The following is a 20,731-nucleotide window of genomic DNA, read 5'->3' on the forward strand; positions in this document are numbered from 1 at the left end:
CGTGAAAACTATTGTGCTGTGTGAAGGACGAACATCAGGTGGAGTGGAACTGTTATCATTGATCAAATGATAGATCACTTGATCGATCAAAGGACAAATATAATAAAGGAGGGATAATTTACAAAAACTGGCACATGGTGTAGTATTTTGATGGAAGTAGCCATCAGAAGAGATGGATGTTGTTAGCAGCAGCTCTCAGATAGGATATGTTTGGTATATGTGTGTGAAACAACAATATGCTCCAAACGTCGTAGCACCCAAAACAAGAGGCTAAAACATGATTCAGATGATTAAAACCAAGAAACATTCTTGCTTTCCTATTGCTTAAACTCTGACTTGCTCATTTAAGCCAGTTTAATCAGACTTGGCAGCATTTTTCCAATCTGTAAAAGCCCATTTTTAATAACCTTGTGTAAATTGTTTCCTCCGTTTTCTGTTCAATGATAAAAGAAGTGGAACCTGGTGTGGTTACTCTGGTCAGAGATGATTTATTTGTTGTCGTTGTTGTTGTTGTTGTTGTTGTAACCAGTTGTTATATGAGCTATTTGCCTTTCTATAATTTTGAACCAGTCTGCCAATTCTCTTCTGGCCTCTGACATCGGCAAGGCATTTTTTGGTCCATGTGGCTGCTGCTGGCTGGATGTTTTTCGTTTCTCACAAAGAAGAACTTCATGGCTACGATTCAAATCTCTGATTCCCTGGTCTGACCTCCACAGCGTCACATGGTTGCACAGAAACTTGTCATCCAGGGGTCAGCACACAGCATGGGGGCCAAGCTTTCAACTAGGCATGTTTCTGCTAACTATGAGCTGTAAGTTTACATTCCAGTATTCCAGTTACCGTCTCACTTGCAGTTTGCATGTTCAAAGCAGTTACTCGCTCAAAGGTCTAAAAAGATTGTCCATGATCTCTATTTATTTATTTTTTTCATAAAAAACGGTGGTTGAAATTTTGAAAGAAAGTCACTGCAGATAGAAAGAAACTGGTGCAGTTTTTATATTTCTTCTTGCTCCGACTCGTCGCTCTTGGCAGTTCTGCCTCTTCTTGCTAAAAACAAATCAGGATACATGGAGGCTTAAATCTCATTTATTTCATTTACTGAATCGTTTGAAGAGCAAATGATTCTTCAACCACCCACCTCTTTTTAAAAATGCATATGAACGTACAATTTGTTTACAAGGTTTAGTGGATGTAAATTTGCCTCGTATCGTTCTGGGTGCTCTGCTTGATAATTGTCCTGACACAGAAACTAACTTGAAACAATTTTGCCAGTTTTTGGTTCCAAATCTGTTATTACTTTACAAAACCACAAAGCGCTGAAACAGACAAACTGTTTTCCAGATACTGTATATTAATCACTGCGACAAAATTACAATGACAACTGGATCTCAGGAAAAAAATCTCATGTTGTGTCCATTACTATTTAAAATAGGTTTATACATCAGCAAATGAACAATAAGAATCTTGTCAAAAAACAATGTGTGGTTACAAATGGAGAAATCAAATTACTTTTACTTTTTTTTTTTTTTTGCATGTTTGCATCTATCAACCATTACGGTAGTCCTTAGATCAAATGCAAAACAGCTGCAGATGTCTCCAGTAAAAGTTTAAGAAGTTAAATGCCATTGTGGACAGGTCCTGTAAACTAGTGTTTGGGAACAAAGCTTACTGCAAGAAGAAAAACAAAGTCTAAGTCACTCTCAGTAAAACTTTTAAAACTAGCGAGACCAAAGTGCTACACGACAAAATGAAAACGATTAATTGAAATGACCCAAACCAAAAAACGGGTAATTAAAACAGTAAAACAAATAGATCATGAACAAACTAATTAATCAAAAATAGATTGAAAAAAATCAGTTTTTGAAACTTCACTAAAATAGAGTGCAGTTAAATTAGATCTACTTTCCAAGCAGTTTTTTTTTTTTTTTTCCTTTCTTCTGAAACTATGTTTTGAGCAATCTGTCTCTGTAGGACAGCATAAGCTGCTCCTAATGTTCAGTATCTGTTCTCTGGTTGTAAGACATCTGAGCGCATCGGGGAAGCAGACGCCGGTGCTCTTGCTGAAATATTTTGGGGTAAAACTCATCTACATAGACAGAAATCAGAGCCTTATGAACAGCTGATAAACTTATTGCCAATGACGTCAAGGCGATAGTGACTGTCAGGGTTTCAACAATAGAGCAGCGACAAACAGCAAATGGATGAGTAATCTAGAACCCAAACAAGGAAAGTCTGAATGAGCAAAAGTAAAAACATCAATCTGCTGTTTCCTCCTTTAATCTCTGGAAGAGAAACAGATTCTTGGAGATGTGTGACGAGCAGCAAAGGACTCAAGTTTGTCCAATAGTCTCAGTTTTGTCTTTATTCACATTAAGAAACTTTAATTCAGGTGCTATGGACGCATAAGGAAAACAAGAAATATGTGTTTCCAATCTTATCTCCACAAAAAAAATTTAACATGTTGCAAAAATGAAAGCATATTTGTTGGGCACCCAAAGAAATCGGCTAAATGCAACTGCATTTAAAAGTGCCTTAAGGTGAGGTGAGAGGGGATGAGGACGTGTTATGTTTCTATACTTTCATGTCTTCCAGCAGCATTAAGTGAAAGGCTGCCGAACAAAGGTGTGAAGGTTGCAGTGATTCCATAGACTTCAGCTTTAAGACTAGACGGTTTTTTTTCTGTCATCGGCTTAACAACGAAAATAAATCTTTGGTGGTTTAAGTGTCAGTCCTGATGGAATCATAAAACAAAAGGCTTGCGGCTGTAGAAGTCATAAGAAACAGAGATGGTCCATTATTTTAAAAGTAGCACTAAGGCTTACATTTTTTAAAACTTTAAGAAAAAAACTGTATTAATACTAATGCCATTGCTTTGTCTTTGACTGAAATTAGTGTTGATCACTGACTTTCATCTCACCCAAGACATTTTCTTCCTAATCCAAGTATGGTGCACTCATTTTCTGCAGCCTTGCCAAAACTTATTTTGCTCCTTTTGCTGTTTGTCATGTTTCCAGCGTTTCTCTGATCCTTCTTTTGAAACTGCGTGAAACTTGCCAGCCCCGTTACAAAGTGTCCTGCTTGTTGCTGTTGAGCCTGTTATGACCATCTGCTCTTTATTCAACTAAACTCAAGTTATGCATTCCTATCGATCCCAATTATCAAACAGTGGATTCACTCCTCCTGGACAGTAGACAGTGATGCATGTGGTGACAGTGGAGATGAAAACTCTCCTCTAACAGGAAGAAACCTCCAGATCCTGGCTCAGTTACAAGCGGCCGTCGGCCACAACAGAGCAAAATGCGCAATAAGAAATAGCAAAACAGAACAGCTGATTACTTTCTGTGTTAAGGAAAAGTAAAAAGAAAAAGAATAATACCAGGAGAGGGAAGGAACCACAGCTAAACAAAATGGCAGAGACAAATTGGAGAGTAGCAGAAGAAAGAAAGCAGCAGAGTGAAAAAAAGTGGTCAGTTTGTCCTCCAGCAGCCCAACAACAGTTCATTCATTTTCTGTCAAACCAATGAAACCTAAATTAGATTTTTCTATTCTTTTTTAACTGTCAATCCATCCATTTTCTTAACACCCTTGTCCCTTGGTGGGGTCAGGAGGGTTGCTGGTGCCCATCTCCAGCTGATGTTCCGGGTGAGAGGCGGGGTCACCCTGGACAGGTCGCCAGGCTGTCGCAGGGCAACACAGAGATACACAGGACACACAATCATGCACACATGCAATTTGGAGAGGCCAATTAAACTGACAGTCATGTTTTTGGACTGTGGGAGGAACCCGGAGTACCCGGAGAAAACCCATGCATGCACAGGGAGAACATGCAAACTCCATGTGGAAAGACCGGGGCTGGGAATTGAACCCAGAACCTTCTTGCTGCAAGGCAACAGTTCTACCAACTGCGCCACTGTGCAGCCCCCACTGTCAATTGATTCAATAAGTAAAATTTCATTGATGGTTCTAACTGTTACTTGGAAAGAAAGAGTGAAACAAAAAGTTCAAATTCCTTCTTTCAAAGCATGAAAACGGATGCAGGGTAATTATAACCACTCCTTTCCCGCTCTACTTCCAGGTCAGTCCTGTCCGCATTTTATAACATCAAAGCTTCCTGCTCATCATAGAGACGTAAACTACATCTGCGCAGAAGAAAAAAAATATTATTAAGCAAAACATATTTATTGAGCAATTTCAAGTCCTTTTTTTGCAATGGTTACATTTTGTGCTGCGAACACATGCAGCTGTTGCATGTTGTGTCGTCAGACTGATTAAGTTGTGCCCGCGCGGTGTGGGCGGGTTCCCCAGTTCTTCCATCTAGTGCCCACTCTGACTTTACAGATTCTTGTTTGCTCCTGAGCTGAAGCTTTTAATGACAGGCTCTCCTGACAGCGGCTTGCAAAGTGGTTGCCAAGTTAAAATATAGGAGAACAGATGACGAGCTGTGTGTGTTGGTACGGGCGCTTCGTGACAGGATAGATGCATCTATGCGAATGTTTGGGGCAGATTTCAGATCCGATCACAAACAGGTGGCGGCTTACCAAGAAAAGTAGACGACAATAAAGGAGTCGTAAATATTAGGTCATAAAAATAAAAAAATAAAAAATAAACCCTCTGAAAAAACATCGATATTCTGACATTTAGAAAATTGAAGTAATTTCCGTGATCCTAACAGACTTAGAACAGGAAAAGTTCAGTCTGATTTTTATTTTATTTATTTTTTATCAGAAAGTGGGGCATATGCTTTTATCCATTTTTTCAACTGCGAGAAAAAAAAAAGAAGCCCGTTCTTTGCTGTTTCTTTTTGCTGTTTGGTACCAAACTGCGATTTATGTGCATAAGGGGCAAAATGATAACATAATGAGACAGAAAGAACCAACTTGTTTGATTTATTTGACTATTTAATATAAAATAAAAAAAACATCAGCAGAAGTGATCTGGATGGCACAGCCTGACAGCAAGGTGTACCCGAAGATAAGCAGTGAGAAACAGGTTTTAAAGAGTAAACAGTCTGTTATCAGCCAGTTCTTAGAAGAAACAGGCACCTTTTATGTCCACAGATGCTGGTGGAGAGAGGCTGGGCTGAATACGTTTCTACAGGATGCCAGGGAGGATTTTCTACAGATTCTACAGCACTTATAGGGACTTATCTCAATATCAAAACACTATAATAACTAAACCCTGAGTTTATCTAATTAAAATGTAAACATTATCAATATGAGGTCCTTTCTGTTTGCCACCAATAATTCTCCCAACTCACTGAATATATACACAGATATTGTTAAATATTTCCACATCAGTACGAAGCAAAATCCCCATTTTTCTCTCTGTCTCTATTCAAACCCAGACGCTCCGGGGTATTTCTTTTTTTTTTTTGCCACTACTCTTCCTTTAGGTTTCAAAGCGGCAACAAAAAAAACATTAGTGAACTGTTCAATAGAATCAGGCTCTTTGGTCCCTAAAGGAACAGCTAATGGCTTGTGATCCCTCACGAGAGCCGCCTAGACTTTCCAGACTAAAGCTTCCATGTCAGATCATTATCGAGCCACCATTAGTTGCGTAGTGTTACACACGCCATCTTTAAAAAAAAATTTTTTTTTTATTTAAAGCACATTATAAAGCCAGTCGCACACCTGATGAAGCTTGAATGCAACAGACACTCCCAGTTCGAATCGTGTTTCCTTTCGTCCCACATGCGTAGCTACTGTCTCTGCTCCGGCTTTGTGAGACGCCACAGGAGTGAGGCGTAGATGCCGCGCATGAATGCCTCACTGGCAGATCATTATTAATTATCTTCAGGTAGAATTAGCAGACTGACGCAACACCGAAATGGGAATTTCACACTTCGCTATCACACTGGGTTTCTGGAGATTTTGCCCGCTGTGTGCAGGTAGTTGATAAGGACACGTTTTTGCTTGGCAACTGATGTGGTGGTAGTTGTTGGAGGGGGGTGGGGGTGGAAGGCTTCTGTGTGAATTTAGAGTGACTCTGATTTTCCAGTAACCGTTATGAAGATGTTTCACCATTTTTCAACAAGCTGATTGGCGTCACAGCAGGCTAACCCTTCATGTGTTCACCGTCTCTTTTGCTTGTTTCCAGTTTTTTTTTTTTTTTTTTTGATGAATTATCTTTGAGGTCTTTGACATCACCCTAATCTGAAGCTCTCAAAGAGATTCAAGTCTGAAGTCGTCTCTAAATATTTCTTTGAGTCAAAAGAAACATGTTGTAAAATGTAAACGTTTTCTTTAAACCTTAATCTGTCCGGGCTATGGACAAGTCTAGGGATTAAACCCATATTTTAAACAGCAGATACGTTTTAATGATGATCAGGAACATCAGATGTGAATATTTTGAAAGAACATTTCACCTCCTAACTTTTAACATCCCGATGTTTCCAAAAATAACCCTCTGTACAGTAGCAAGCCTCTTTGATGCACCTCTCTGCCACAAATATCTTATCAGACGTCAGCGGTTCGACTGCTGCCTGTGAGTTAATTTTGCATCCAAGCGTCTGATATGATCAACAATAACGGCCGGTGTTGTGTTATAAAATCAGCTGCACAAAAAGTAATAATTCTCTTAAAGTAGCGATTCAGTCTAATTAACACGCAGCTCCGTGAAAGCTGTCCGATCTGTTCAAGATGTCTCTATAGTCATGAATATTTGTTTTTATTAATAAAACTTAATCATCCTTTTTGATTTAGAACCGCATTGGCGCGTCTTGTAGACCCTGACAGCAAGGCTCCCTCACCGTCCAAATGAAACTTCTGATGCCGTAACCCTGCGGTTTCCTAGGCGATAATTAAATATGCTGATGTGACGGCCGTCACGCTGTGGAGGATCTAAGGGCAGCAGGAGGCGGTCATATGAACGCTCTTAACAAAGTCCACGTTCTGATACACTGTCTAGTGATGCTAAAGACAATGTTTATAACAAGACCTTATTTTTAAAAAAAATCAGGTTTTTGTCTTCGTGTTTGACATTCAGAGGGACCGTGGACCAAAAGCTCAGGACCACTTTAAAGATTAAAAATAAAGTCTAGCTCCCGGCTGGAGGAGGAGGAGGAGGAGAGAAAAACAGAAAGAAAGAAACGACAGAAAAGGGAAAATAAACTTTCTGCTGTCTGTTTACCGATTACTGAAAAATGATCTGTTTACTTGACCCAGTTAAGATTTTGGAGCGACAGCGCGGTAGATGGAGACGCAGCAGGCGGAGAAGCCGCAGCACACAGAGGACCTGGGGAGGAATGACGGGGATCCCTGCGGTCAACTTCTCCTGGATTTCTATCCAGGTTCTGCCCGCGTTTCAACCGAATCGGAGCTTTGATAGTCAGGTTGGGGAGACAAAAGCTCCACTGAAGCAACAACTCATTTCACAGCATTCCTGAAACCACTTTGAACAGAGAACAGATACGGCACATCCATCTCACATCCATCTGAGATGCGCTGTTCGCGCTCAAGGCCATTCGTGGTGATTAACGGTGGCAAAACATCGCAGTAAATTAAATACTTTGAATTTCCATTCAAATGTGGGAGTTGCATAAAGATAAGTAGTAAAATTCTAAATTTAAGCCAATTAAGAGCCAAGAATTGATCATATAACATTGACAGAATCTAATATTTTAACTCCTTATTTAGAGAAGCCAACGTTATTTCTAGAGCCAAAACGTGGCTCTCTGAAAACGGAGCTTCTAAGACGTCACTTATCTTCCTCAACTTTATTTTGTCAGTCAAATCAAATCAGTTTTCATCTGTATCTTGCCAAATTATATCCGTTTGAAAGGATATCCTGTATTAAATTTCGAGCGAGAAGTACTAATCAAATGTTGAGACAGTTATTGCTTTATTTCAAAGTTTGCTAATGGGTGATTTCATCAGTACGAGTTGCCACAACGAGACCTTTGAGGATATTAACAATCTTGATATTGCCCAAAATGAAAGTGAGCTTGACACTTCCTGCTCTAGAAGATTTTCAATTCTATGTCAAAAAATATCTCCATATCAATGTCTGAATACATTTATATCCCCATAAAAGAAGGTGTTTGGATTGCAGGTGCTAAAACGGACCGTGTTTTTCTCTGCAGGCGGTGGGCATTGAGTAAAGCCTTACGTTAAGAGAACACCGATGCAGAGGTATTTTGTTCGGGATCAAGGCTCCTTGCACATTTAACCTCACGACATGCAGTTTCTTTGAAACATTTACTCTTACTGGCAGGTCCTTTCATTTTGACTGAATAGCAAAACTCTGCTATTAAAATCTAGAGTTCTGCAGACCTCTGCTGGGTTTTCTTATACACTGTAGCAACTTTTTAAACTACTTTGACTAATTAGGCAAGCATACCGTTTCATGACGAGGATCAGTAGGAATATATGTGTGTTTGAATTGACATTATTTTTTTTACAAAGTGCCTGGAGATGACATTTGCTGCGAATTGGCACGATATATATAACTTGAATTGAATTGTGCTTTCTGTCATTTCAACAGAGGACCCCAAACAAAACGTTGGGCCTCCTTCAAAACGCTGAGTAGCCGTGTTTCACCTCGTGTGTGTGATCTTAGCAAGGAGAAATGAATGCTTCCACACTTTATTCTTGCCAAAAGTTGTAGTTATTTTATTATTTTACATTAAAAAAAAAACAGTTATTAATCCATCATCCAATAAGTTGAAGGCCATCGTCAGAAGGTCCCTGATTTACTCAGACCAAGACTAGAACGGACAGAATGGTTTCCTTTCCCTCAAGATTGAATAACCACGTTCTGTCGTTTTAAGTGTTTTTGTCGGTAGACTTTGTGAATCCAGCTTGAGGATTAATGGACCAATTAAAACCTGTTGAATAAGAAGAGCTAAAGTTAATGTCTTAGAGATGTAATACATAGAAACAAATATATATATATATATATATATATATATATATATATATATATATATATATATATATATATATATATATATATATATATATATATATATATTATTCCTTTGGCTGAGGAGCTTTGACACTTTCATTTAGTGGGATGTAACTGACTATGAATTAAAAGCTATAGCAAGTTAGTTACCCTGAATTGTATTATTAAAATCAAGGACGAGTTTTTCATTAATGCGACTCCATCGAGCACCTCGGGTGGTGACAAGGTTACTGCTTCGTTTACTCCAAACAAGCAATTACAAAGAACAACTTTGCATTATGGCTTCACTAATGAGTGCGATTCTTCTTAAACTCAGGCACAGAGACATTCATTTCAGTCTCAGAGACACTCCTGGATATAATGTGGACTTTATTTGTTCAAACAGCACAGAGAAGGTTTCATGAACAAATTGATTTCTCGATACTATCAGGTCAATGTCTTTTAGGTACTGGTCAATGTCCCCTTTAATGGCTTATGGAAATGAGTTTTCTGAATCTATGCATATCTGCAGCTCTGCTGATAATTTTTAAGAAACTCTTACCTATTAAATAAACACCATTACCTTATAATAGCCTCCATGTCCACAGGGACTTTGGAATGTATTACGCACAGTCTGCTTTGTTTGTCATCAGTTGGTGTTTTTGATGATGTACATTAAGTTTTTGCTGTCTAAAGCTCAATGCGTAGTTTGGCAACTGTTTTATGTAAAGAATGAGATTACATTTTTGTCTGATGATTTTTAGTGAGAATAAGATGAGAAATATCTGTGGTCTTGTCATGAAAGTGTTCTTGTTCTCTGAATCTTTGGCAAAAAAAATAAAAAATTATATTTTTACCTTCACCCATTTTGCTCCTCATCCAGGCCCTTTATTCTATTATTCTTCCAGACAAATCAAGCTGTGGCTCTGAAAGGTGTTGCATGTTAACGCAACACAATGAAAACATTGATAAATTATTTCACAACTTTGTCCATCTTTAACATAACATCTATACTGTACAATTCAAGTGGAAACAAATTAATTACAGAAAAATAATGATTAAAAAACAGCTGCAATAACTTGGCCGAATAGGGTGCCCAACCTTAGACTAAGACTATGTTGAAATCTTTCATGTTCAATTTTTAGCCTCCAGTTTAAATTTACACCTGCCGTCAGATATAGACAATCTGATTAACTCTGAATAAATTTCAGCTGCCGTTTATTTTCTTGATTTGTGCGTCACGTGGAAAGCATCTCATTTCATAAAGCTATCGAGGTGGAAAAGTGAAAACTTTTCCAAACATTATGGTGCAGTGAAGGCTGCCACCAATACGTAGATAAAATATGGGTCAACTGAGGAGCCTGGTCAGGGCGACAGCTGTGTTAAAGAAGCTGGTGGTGTTTTACACACATGACGGCAAAATCAAGTTTGGAAAAAGACAATTATTCGAATCAACAGACTTGAAAAACATCAACGCCTCCCTAAGCGCTTCAAAAAATTGTGTGCCATTGTTCCTTTAGATCTAATGACGTGTTCTGATGTTACTTTTCTTTAGAATCAGAATTGTTCTTATTTTTGTTTTCTACGCCGATGAAGTTATGGCCAGTTCCAAATAACAGTCAGATTCTCCTCAATAGATTCAGATGAATATTAGAAAAATGAAGATGATGAGGGATTTACATCCTCAATGTTGGAAAAATGAGATTTTAGGTTCTGCCAGACAAAATGGACAAAAATAGCACAACAACAGTTCACTTGAGGTGGTTAGCTCTTCTCTAATATCACTAAGTTTCTTGTTTTTTTTTACAAGTTTTTACAATCCTTCATGACCACAACTTTCTTCTCAGCAGGAAACTACAGTCTATGTCTCAAAGCAAATCTTCCACAATTACACAGCGAGCCACCAAATGTAATCAGAGCTACATAAACGTGTCAAAAGAGCTGTTTTTTCCTAAGACTAACAGTAATTGGGAATCCTCAGGACTCCACAAGTGAGCCTTCTCTCTAGTGGAGGTTCACCTTCAGGTGCCGTGAGCTGGAAGAAAAAGAAAGTTGTGCGTTGCTTCAAAAAATAACGGATCCTCAAGAAGTCATTAGTTTGAAAAAGCTTTTTCACACAGATCTCTGAAGAGGCCTCGTCTGCCTCTCAGCTCTCTGCCGTATGACGATGAACTGAACGAAATTAGGGAAATAACTAGGTGGCAGGATCCACAACGGCACCACTGATTAGTGACTGCTGTGCTGAAGAACACGGGTTTGGTGGGCGTCTCTGAATGAGTGTGTCAAATATCGCTGTGCGCGAGACGCAGCAATGGAAATAAACCATAAATAAAAAGAGGAAGAATAATTTCCATTTCCAACATATCTAAGCAAATGGTGGATTAATGGATTTTAATTTTTGAGGGGGTTGTTTATTTTTTTTGTTTTACGTTAATTAAGGATAAAGCCATGTTTTCACATTCTGTGTCAGTCTGACATCGTCTGTCGTTTCACAACGACGTCGTATTTCAGTGGAGGTTTTCCCTCCCGATGGACGGATAACCTGTACCTCAACTGTTCTGTAATTAATGCGTGTATTTATTTTGCCTATCGATGTAGTTATAATTCCTTTCTAATCGTTTCGTGGTCAAAATTTACCGGCGCTGTGTGCTGCTGCTTTGGTTTTGAATAAATGCATTTGTAATGCACTTTATCAAGACTGAGGACTGAGGACTCCCAGCACTTCACACTAAACTCAGTCATTCACCCATTAATACACACATTCACACACTGATGGTGGTAAACTATGATGTAGCCACAGTTTCCCTGAGGCCTTACAATCAGCGCCACCAAGGACAGCGATTGAGACGGACAGAACAGGGATTTGAACCAGCAGCCCAGGTGAATAATAATGCTGACAAAGCTAAAGTTACAAAAGTGCAGGTATACGCAGCTTTCTATCTATTGTTTTTACTGGTGGGTGTGTGTGGGTTTTTTTCTTTTCTTCTTTTTGTTAAACGGAATGTTAAAAATATAAACATAAAAATAATATTGGTGGAAAGATGTAATGAGGATGGCAAAATACCGATCTATATTTTTCTAAGTAAATACATTCCTATAAAAGTCTGTTAAAATAAATTTCACTCTAAATGTTGGCAGCTGTTCAAGTGATCCTGAAAATCTGTCAGTATTTAGAAAACATTCGGGCGGCATAAGACCGCCAGCTATTACTGCCTGGATCTCATTTCCAAACGTCTCGATGTGAATAATTTTGGTGGCCATAATTTGAAGTATAATTTCTCTATAAACGGGTTATGATCAGTCCCCCCCCGAGCAGGATTTGCTGACAGTGGAGTTGTACATTAATCAGGGAAGCCAAGGATCACTCACGGAGAAGCTGAGGAAATGTGGGATGACAGTTCTTCCATGAATAGAATGATGGAGCAGCAACCTGTTCAAGGTGAACCCCACCCATCACCCAATGACCTCTGGAGATAAAAACCCACCTTACAGCCCCGCAGGGATCAGCGCTGCAGACAGCGACTGGACGGACTGAATGAGTAATGCCCCTAAAGCAATGACTGCAAATCTCCGAATGAAAGGATTCAGATTCAGATGAAAGAATGTGTCTTACAGTTGAAGACTGCAGGAACGTAAAGTCATGGGAGGAAAACAAAACAAACAAATAAAGAGCTACTATACCATCTAGTTCTTTGTTTCTAGAGTTTCCACACGCCTCGCAGAGCTGTTTTCCTTTTCATGTTCTGAATCATACAGCTGTTACTGCATCTCCCCGGGGGACAGACAGGATATTTTCTCTGTCATATTCACAAATGTTAATCGTCTCTCAGTTGCGTTTGGTTAGGAGTCTGACTTGATTTGGTCAGACTGATACAATCGGCCGCCTCAGCACATTTCCTCACGTTTCAGTAACACTCAGTCTTATGTTGAGGAGCAAAACCTCAGCGTTACAGTATACATTTTGACTAGAATATCTTAGGATTAAACCAGGAGCTATTAAAGTATACAACCGAAATCTTTATTCGAGATCTGATTAGCCATTAGCTCTCAACTTCTCTGTACTTCCTGTCTGCTGCTGGTAAGATAGTGACTATTTATAGCTACTTCAGAGAAGCCCACTTTTTTAAACCACCCCTTTGGAGTCTGTGTGATTTAAGTTATTATTATTTTTTTTCCTTTACTTTTTCTTCCACAACTTTAAAATCTGCCACCGGGATGCAAGAAACGCACAAATTCAGCGTTCTTTTCCTCTCGGATGCAAACGCATCTAAATGAACCGCAAGTGCAGCATAAGGGGATTAGAAGAGGGTTTCCCTGCTCCCTGCCAAACAGCATAACACTAAAAGGACACGACTACAGTGTCCTCTGTTAAGGCACTATTCTGCTCCAGGGTGAATGAGTGAAAGGAAGGGGATGGTGGTCTAAGAAGGTCAAAGTCAGAAAAAAAAAAAAAAGCACAGGATGGGAGATGCAACTAAACTTAAATGTGCCCTTCAATGCCCAGACTGTTGCCTGGGGCAAAGAGGTATTGGTGGAATGTGACAGCAAGGTGAAGGTGAAGAGAAAAGGCCAGTGAATGGTGTCAGCAGGAAACCAGTCCTCAGGGAGACGCCGGTGCTCTGTGGGGGTAGCTCGAGTGTCTAGCAATCAAATGGACCATGACCTGTTTCAAGTACCGTCTGCTGAGTACAGAATTCAGCTTAGAGAATGACCACGGGGCTCTGCGATGGCTAGGAAGCATGAAGCTCTTAAAATAACTGCTGGCTGCTGTCAGAGCAGATACATGGCTTCATATCAGGTCTCGAGTGGCGTTGTTCTACAGCTGGAGTATGTGGCTTCTTGTCAAACACATACCCGAACCCCCCCGCACCTCCACCGCGCCATCCTCGCCGCTGTATATCCTCTAAACTTTCTCTGCAATCAAGAGTAGCTAATTAGAAAGGAACAGCACTTCATATTGATCGTTCTGCAACACATTGTGAGGGGTTGGGGTTTGGGGCGCTTCATGTTGACAGGGAAAATTGCATGGTGAGATTAACTGAATTCATTACGGAGCAGCCACAATTTTCCTAACGTTTTTTTTTTTTTTTCTTTAACTCGTACAGATTAAAGTTCATGTTCTGTGTGAATTAATTCTTACCAAACACCGGAGGATTATTAGAGCATTTTTCTTTCTTTCTGTCAGGGAGAATCCACAGTACTTGATTTTATGTTCACTTGAATGCATCGCGGATCAGTAAGTTCACCTAGCTAACAGGCCTGATCGCTGCTTTCTTTCTGTGGATTCTTCTGAATGAAATCACATTCGCACCCTTAGGGAAATTGTGTGTGTGTGTGTGTGTGTGTGTGTGTGTGTGTGTGTGTGTGTGTGTGTGTGTGTGTGTGTGTGTGTGTGTGTGTGTGTGTGTGTGTGTGTGTGTGTGTGTGTGTGTGTGTGTGTGGAGGGGGGATGTTGGGGGGACAATGTATGATCGATACAGAAATAAAAACTGAATCTAGAATAAATAGATCCTGCTGCTGTAATTATTTTTTACAAGACTGACTGATTATTAATTATTATTAAGAAGAAGAAGCAATGCAAATGCAAAGGTGGCATCAGATCATGTTGAATATCCAGCGTCCTATAAAAATATTTAACTTTTTTTGGAGTGTGTTATTGTACAAGAACATTATTTACAACCAGTTGTATATGATCCATGTAGGTACTAAGTACACTCTACCACAATTAATTCAAGTACAGTCCAGTAAATTCAGCCAAATCCAGGTCCGGTTATTTATGGACTACTTCAGTACTAAGTTGATCCGACAACTTAGATTGACTTGATCATAAAATGCCAACATATAAAGAAATACAGCCTTTAGTTGCTGGCACTGCAGGAATCTCTTAACCTGAGCGAAGCATGCAGCATCACTGCAGAGGAACAACAACCTCTAACAAGACGAAACCTCAAGCAGAGTCAGACTCAGGGGGAACAGCTGAGAGAAAAAGCGGAGAAATAAAAAAAAATACACTTGCACTTCCAATAAAAGGCAAGGAGAACCCACAGAGACGATGGCAGCAGCATCTCCATGTCTGGCTCTGCGTTTAAACGTGACACCGCTTACCTTCTGTGAAACAAAGGTGAAAAAAAGAATATCTAAAGTGACACAGTTCAGTTAACAGGAGTAATTGCCTCAACAATAGCAAAGCATGTGAAATGCAGAAACAAAATAAAAGCAATAACCCAGGAGTACTTTCTACAGCATAGAGAGTAAAAGGTAATGCTGAGACTCAGCTGAAATACACTTGTTAGAAGAACCATCAAGAGAGCACCAGAACCCTCGCTGCAACGTCTTACATCTAGATTTATCTGAATGTTTCCCAATAAACCATTTACAGGCCACATAAAACAAATTTATATCTGTTTTGGGGTTTGTATAAGAACCATCTCCAAGGTTAGCAAATACTCTGTTCTATTATGTGCCTTGTAAGTAATTTTCTAACCTTTTTGCCCCCTGTCTGGTCTTCTGTTCTTTTCTACTGTAAAAACCGTTAATTGATCCGGACTCATTTCTCAGCTGAAGCCTTCATGCTGTTCAGTGTCTGATTTGCTCAGGCTAATGGTTCCCACCGCTGAGGTTTTGTCTGAAGTGTTTTTCGTTGCGGCCACTGCCTGGCACTATAACGTGCCTCTTATGAGTCATCGAGTCACGCCGTGTGGACGCTAATGTTGCACAAAAGATTTGGCAAGAAGTGCCACAGACCATTTCCACGAGGCAGTCGATAACGATGATGATTGTTTTGTTTTTTGGCCTTTCTTCACTACAAGTTCTATGTGATTTTCATGACTCACTCTTTAATTGTATTCTCCATGATAAGTCAGATTGACATTTATATCCTAATATTCATCCCCAGGTCGTTATTTCCGCAGCTTTGGAACGCTTCGGAACGCTTCGGCGTTCTGGTTTTGCAGTCGTCAGGTTTCTCGGCTGGAGTAAACAGAGTATTGTCCAAGCTGTTTTCACCTGCAGATTGCTATTTGAATACCGAGATGTGACTGATTATTCTTCCATAAAAGAGCGTACGGAGGCGCACGCCTGTTCGCTCGTCTCCAAAATGAGCGATCTGCGGCGGGCTTAATGGGAATCAGATGAGAGCCGAGACAAAACGTACTCACTGGGACAAAACCCAGCAGCAACAGGCCCTGAGCTCTCACTCAGCTTTCGCCGCGAAGACGGAAATGGGTCGCACTTGTTTTCCAAATTAAAAAAACAACAAAAAAAACCCACTTAATTTTCTAAATTGACGCTGATATTTAAACAGTTTTACAGCCTTAAATTTTGAAGGAAAAGCACAGCGTTTGAATTCAGACATAAATAATCAAGTCTCCCACAAATTTAGTGAGTAAATTACATTATTGTCGGCGCAGTTCTCTCGATCCTTTGGCCGCTGCAAGATAAGTCTACTAACTCAGCAGCATTCCTTCTACCTAATCTAGTTATCCGTGATGAAAATGTTCAATTAACTGCCAGCAGATCCCCAGGTTCTGTGCAACAAGCTGATTATCCCCTTGCCCACAGCCTTCGCAGTGAATCCCCAGCCAGCTGCAGTAACGTCTGCACATTATGGTGATATTGAAATATCGCTTGATTGACATTTCAGTTGATTTGGATTAAAACGCCAATCTATTTTCTCGCCTAGCACAGAAAAAAAAAATAATAATAAAAATTTAAAAATTCTGCATTTATGTCATAATAAAACACTCCATAACGGTTCATAAAGCAGCTCTCACCTAAGACTCAAACTAATTCCTAGAGAGACGGGAGATATGAAGGAGATGTTTTTAAATCTTAAGATAACCAGAGTTTTAAAAAAAACTTTCATAGCAGCTGGTGAGAACTGGATTTTATTTCTATTTGCTCTGCCTTGTTTTGCGTCAACAGCTTTATTCTGACTAAGTGCTAAAAAAAACTCTGCTAGTAAGATAGACAGGACTAATGTAAGGTAGTGAAATAAATTAGACCCGTAGGCAGCCCAGGTTTTTGCTGCCACCGGCCATTTTTAACCACCATCCCAACGCCAAATGAAATTTTTACAGGGTATACGGCAGTACATTCTGCTCAAGAAGCAAAACAGGGTTTGAACAATAACTTGGGCTACAATCTGCAATGCTCAGTTCCATTATTTTTATTTATTTATTTTTTTTGGCTAAAATCCAATTTTTTGTGTGTAACCATTCATAGAACTAAACAAATGTGACGGCGGTCAGTGTGAACGGTTTACACAGAGGCGACTACAAGAAGTAATAATGTACTACAGAGGGATCCATAGACAAATCAATCCATTGTCTTTGGATCGATAGTAAAGATACCAAGCAGCGTGAGGCGACAGCATTATCGTGAGATCATAACAACGCGAAGCGAGCGAAGAAAAAGAAAGCACAACCTAATTACGATGGCCTTTTGTTGCATTGACTGCAACGTCTGTCTGGTTGTGCAGTCAGACCACTAGTGGTGTGATAGTGATGCGCTTCACTGACAAAGACTTCTTTTGTAATTTCATAAATTTCAGCTATTGCTTACATCTTTTTTTATTTACAGCATCTGGATTGTTCTGGTGAAGGAATATGATGCACGATTCACGTCAGCGACGCAAAAGTGGGTTGAAGTGCGACGCGACTGTTTAGAGTAAAATAAAAAATGATCGGATACGCATCCAACGTTGCACCACAAATTAGATTTTCTGGGGGAAAAGTGGCAAAAAAAAACAAAACAGAGAGATTTGGGTCAGTAGCCTAAGAATTGCTCATCAGAATATTTCTAAGTATTTTAGATTTAAACTTAGAGATGGTCAAATGCTGTCTATGTTACTTAAAAAAACAAACAGTGAAACAGTTTTTCAGTGCGGACAGGAAGCTGCAAATTACAAGTCAATGTCTCCCCTGCTAACCAGCATCAAGGAAATACAATAGTCATTAATGTAGTTTGTGCAGAAAACCAGCCGGGAAATTTAAGGTAATGTTGGGGCTAACACTGTTGGTATGGGACAGACATTATTATCTTTTTTCTTTCTAGTAACACAAGACGGGCTGCAGTGAGTCAGAACACATCACTGAACTTCAGCCAAGGGTAAATCCTCCCTTCAAAATAGGACAAAACTGACGAGCCGTCGCACGCAGAGGCTTCCTTTGGTTCCATTCCTGCTAGCGTGACTTTTTTTTTTTTTTTTTTTTTTTTTTAAGGCTTATATGGGCATCCGATGGGGGAGTTTTGACACCCACCCATTTTACTCAATATGTGATCTGGCATGTGCCACACCACCAGCCAAGATCTTTGTGTAACATGCTGATAAATATAATCTGCATCACCTTTTCCGGGCAAAATAGACGCACTCCTGCAGAGCATCAAGACGCAGCAGTGTGCTGCCATAAAGTGATGAATTATTCAGTAATCTTGCAGCTCAAAATCTGTTTTTTTAATTTTTTTATTTTATTCATTTTTTTATTTTGCATCCTTTAAAATATTCCAAATATTAGACAAGCAATGAAGTCAATGTATCTACGCCACAGTGACCGAATACATACAATACCAGTTTTACACCTACTTTTCAAAAGTATTAGATATAGTTGCAAAAAAAAAAAAAAAGCAGCATCTAGGAGTCTGGTTCTAAACCTACGCAATGCTAAATTTATTGCACCTGCGATTCTCCTCGTTTTGCTACACAGTCCCGTTTGCGTGTGTGTTGTTTGTGGATCAGGTTTGCACTTGATATCAAGTTTGTGTCTGTTTTTATACATGCAAACCTTTAGCAGGTCGGGCCCCGAGGATGTCTGCCATGTAGGAAAGCATCAAACTCTGCAGCTTCCTCACTCTCACAATCTTGACCAAGTTTGTCACAGTGTGATGGAAGTGCAGCAGCACCAAAGATCAAAAGTATACATACATATATCTGTTTATAGGCACACTTACATCTTTTCAGTATTTTTTCCTTCGCTCTCCAGTAGCTGGTGACATTTTGTTGCCAAACTCTTTGCTGAGTCTTTGTGCGATGACAGTAAAGTAAGTCTATGTCTCTACAGAAAGGTCTGGCCAAGCAAAAAACTAGTTCCTTTTAATTTATTGAACAGTAAAAGGTCAGAAATATACATTTGATTTAATTCAACAACACTGGAAAAATAAAACAGGTGTGAACTTTATATGTGAACCAAACTGTCCAGACCAAAGAGAGACCTCATCATCTGATCACCTCAGAAAACATGGTTGCCTTCATTTTTTATTATTATTTTTTTTAATTATTTATAGATTTTTTTTGTCTTTACATATTTCACTAATATAATATCAAATATTGCTAATATAAATAATATGTAACATTTTGTTTAAGGTAACGCGTTCTCCGTTGAAACCAGTGAGTTTTGCCATAAGACTAAATGCACGTTTCTCGGTTTTTCTCTGCTCTGTGCAGGTGGCCATAAATTTGTGACAGAGGGGGAACATTTGGAGCTGATCTCGATCACCAAAGAGCAGTCGGGAACATACGAGTGCATCGCCTCAAACGACATCTCCAGCTCTGACATCAGGAGAGTGCAAGTCACAGTCAACTGTAAGCACCAGGCTGCCGCCTTCATGGTCAGGATGGAAATGGCTCTTGACTTTCAGACGACGTTGGGGGTTCAGGACGTTTGGAGCTGCTTTGGTTGCACATCGTTTCCTTGCGAAAAGAGGAACAAAACAGACGCAGGAAGTTCACACTGACGCAAATAATTGTCTACGTCTTAATATTGTTTGTTTAATATAAAGATAGTTTAATTATGCATCTACAGTTCTGATTTAAAAGAAATACATTTCAATTCTGGACCTTATTAGCGTATTAAGTTGTGGCACTTGTGGTCCAAATTATTTGCATTTTAGGCGTCTGCTTGTGTTTAGGTTTAACCTTCGAACTCTATGTTGAGATGCTTCCTTTTACAGAAGACATACAGAATTATCTTCATGTCCAAAAATAAAATTTCCCCACCAATTTGAAAGTTTTTCCATGGCAAGTGGCGATTCAGTGCAACAGCAGAAGAAGAACTCCAGAATCAGTGCAGCAGTAGCCGGAATGTAGCGATATTTGCATTTATGTTTTATTCAGTAAACTTAATGCTGTGATATTACACAGGTTTCTAAAAGTACCGGTGCTTTGGACGGAGCAGCTATTTGTGTAAACTACTTCAGAGGGAAAATTACAGTGTTTTACGGCACCGTCGATGTGCGTCGACCTGCAACGGTACTCAGCTTTTTGTGTGGCTGGATACGTTTAACTACAGCAACTTAAGTGGTGGTTTATTAGTTAACCTCCACTTGGTAACCTGGTCCTGGAACATCCACACATGAATACATGCAGAGGCAGTTTCAAGTGCCAGGCTTAACAACGGGGAACCAATGTGTACATGCACCAACACAAACTGGGAACAGGTTTCTGCAAAGCCTGCTTCAAGGGCAGTAGAGAGTTTTTTTTTAATATCAAGGTAAGATTTTCTGCAACATCAATAAGCGTCTTTATGTGTTTAAAAAATAAATAAATACTTGTGAAAAATGCTACAATTCAGTGTCGTATGAAATTCAATAGAATGGACTGTAAACAGAACATGGTATGTTCTTCAGTTATAAAGGAAACCAGAAACTTTTGATGGCTTTAAACTCCAAGTGTTATTTGTTCTTTCAGATCCATTGACAATCAAAATCTAAAAACGGAAAAGTGTTATTTATATTCTGAATGAAATAAATACATTTTTTAAAAAGGCTTCGTTTTAACAACTTTACGTTTTAGGCTCAGGAAAAGGCAGAAAACGGACAAACAGAGCACTGGAAAAAATTTAATTTTAACATT

The 20,731-nt window shown here is 39.3% G+C and overlaps 1 protein-coding gene across 4 annotated transcripts in view; it reads left to right on the forward strand.

Moving 5' to 3' along the window:
* Nucleotides 1–20,731, forward strand: part of opcml (opioid binding protein/cell adhesion molecule-like) — a 285,958-nt gene that overhangs the window by 257,634 nt on the left and 7,593 nt on the right. For all 4 annotated transcript variants that reach the window (XM_081615739.1, XM_081615740.1, XM_081615738.1 and 1 more), the window contains one exon: nucleotides 19,325–19,462. In XM_081615739.1, the coding sequence (XP_081471865.1) occupies nucleotides 19,325–19,462 (138 nt within the window). The remainder of the gene's footprint in view (nucleotides 1–19,324; nucleotides 19,463–20,731) is intronic.

Source organism: Poecilia reticulata, chromosome 14 (genome assembly GCF_904066995.2).
Source record: "Poecilia reticulata chromosome 14, P_reticulata-male-v2, whole genome shotgun sequence".
NCBI lineage: Eukaryota > Metazoa > Chordata > Actinopteri > Cyprinodontiformes > Poeciliidae > Poecilia > Poecilia reticulata.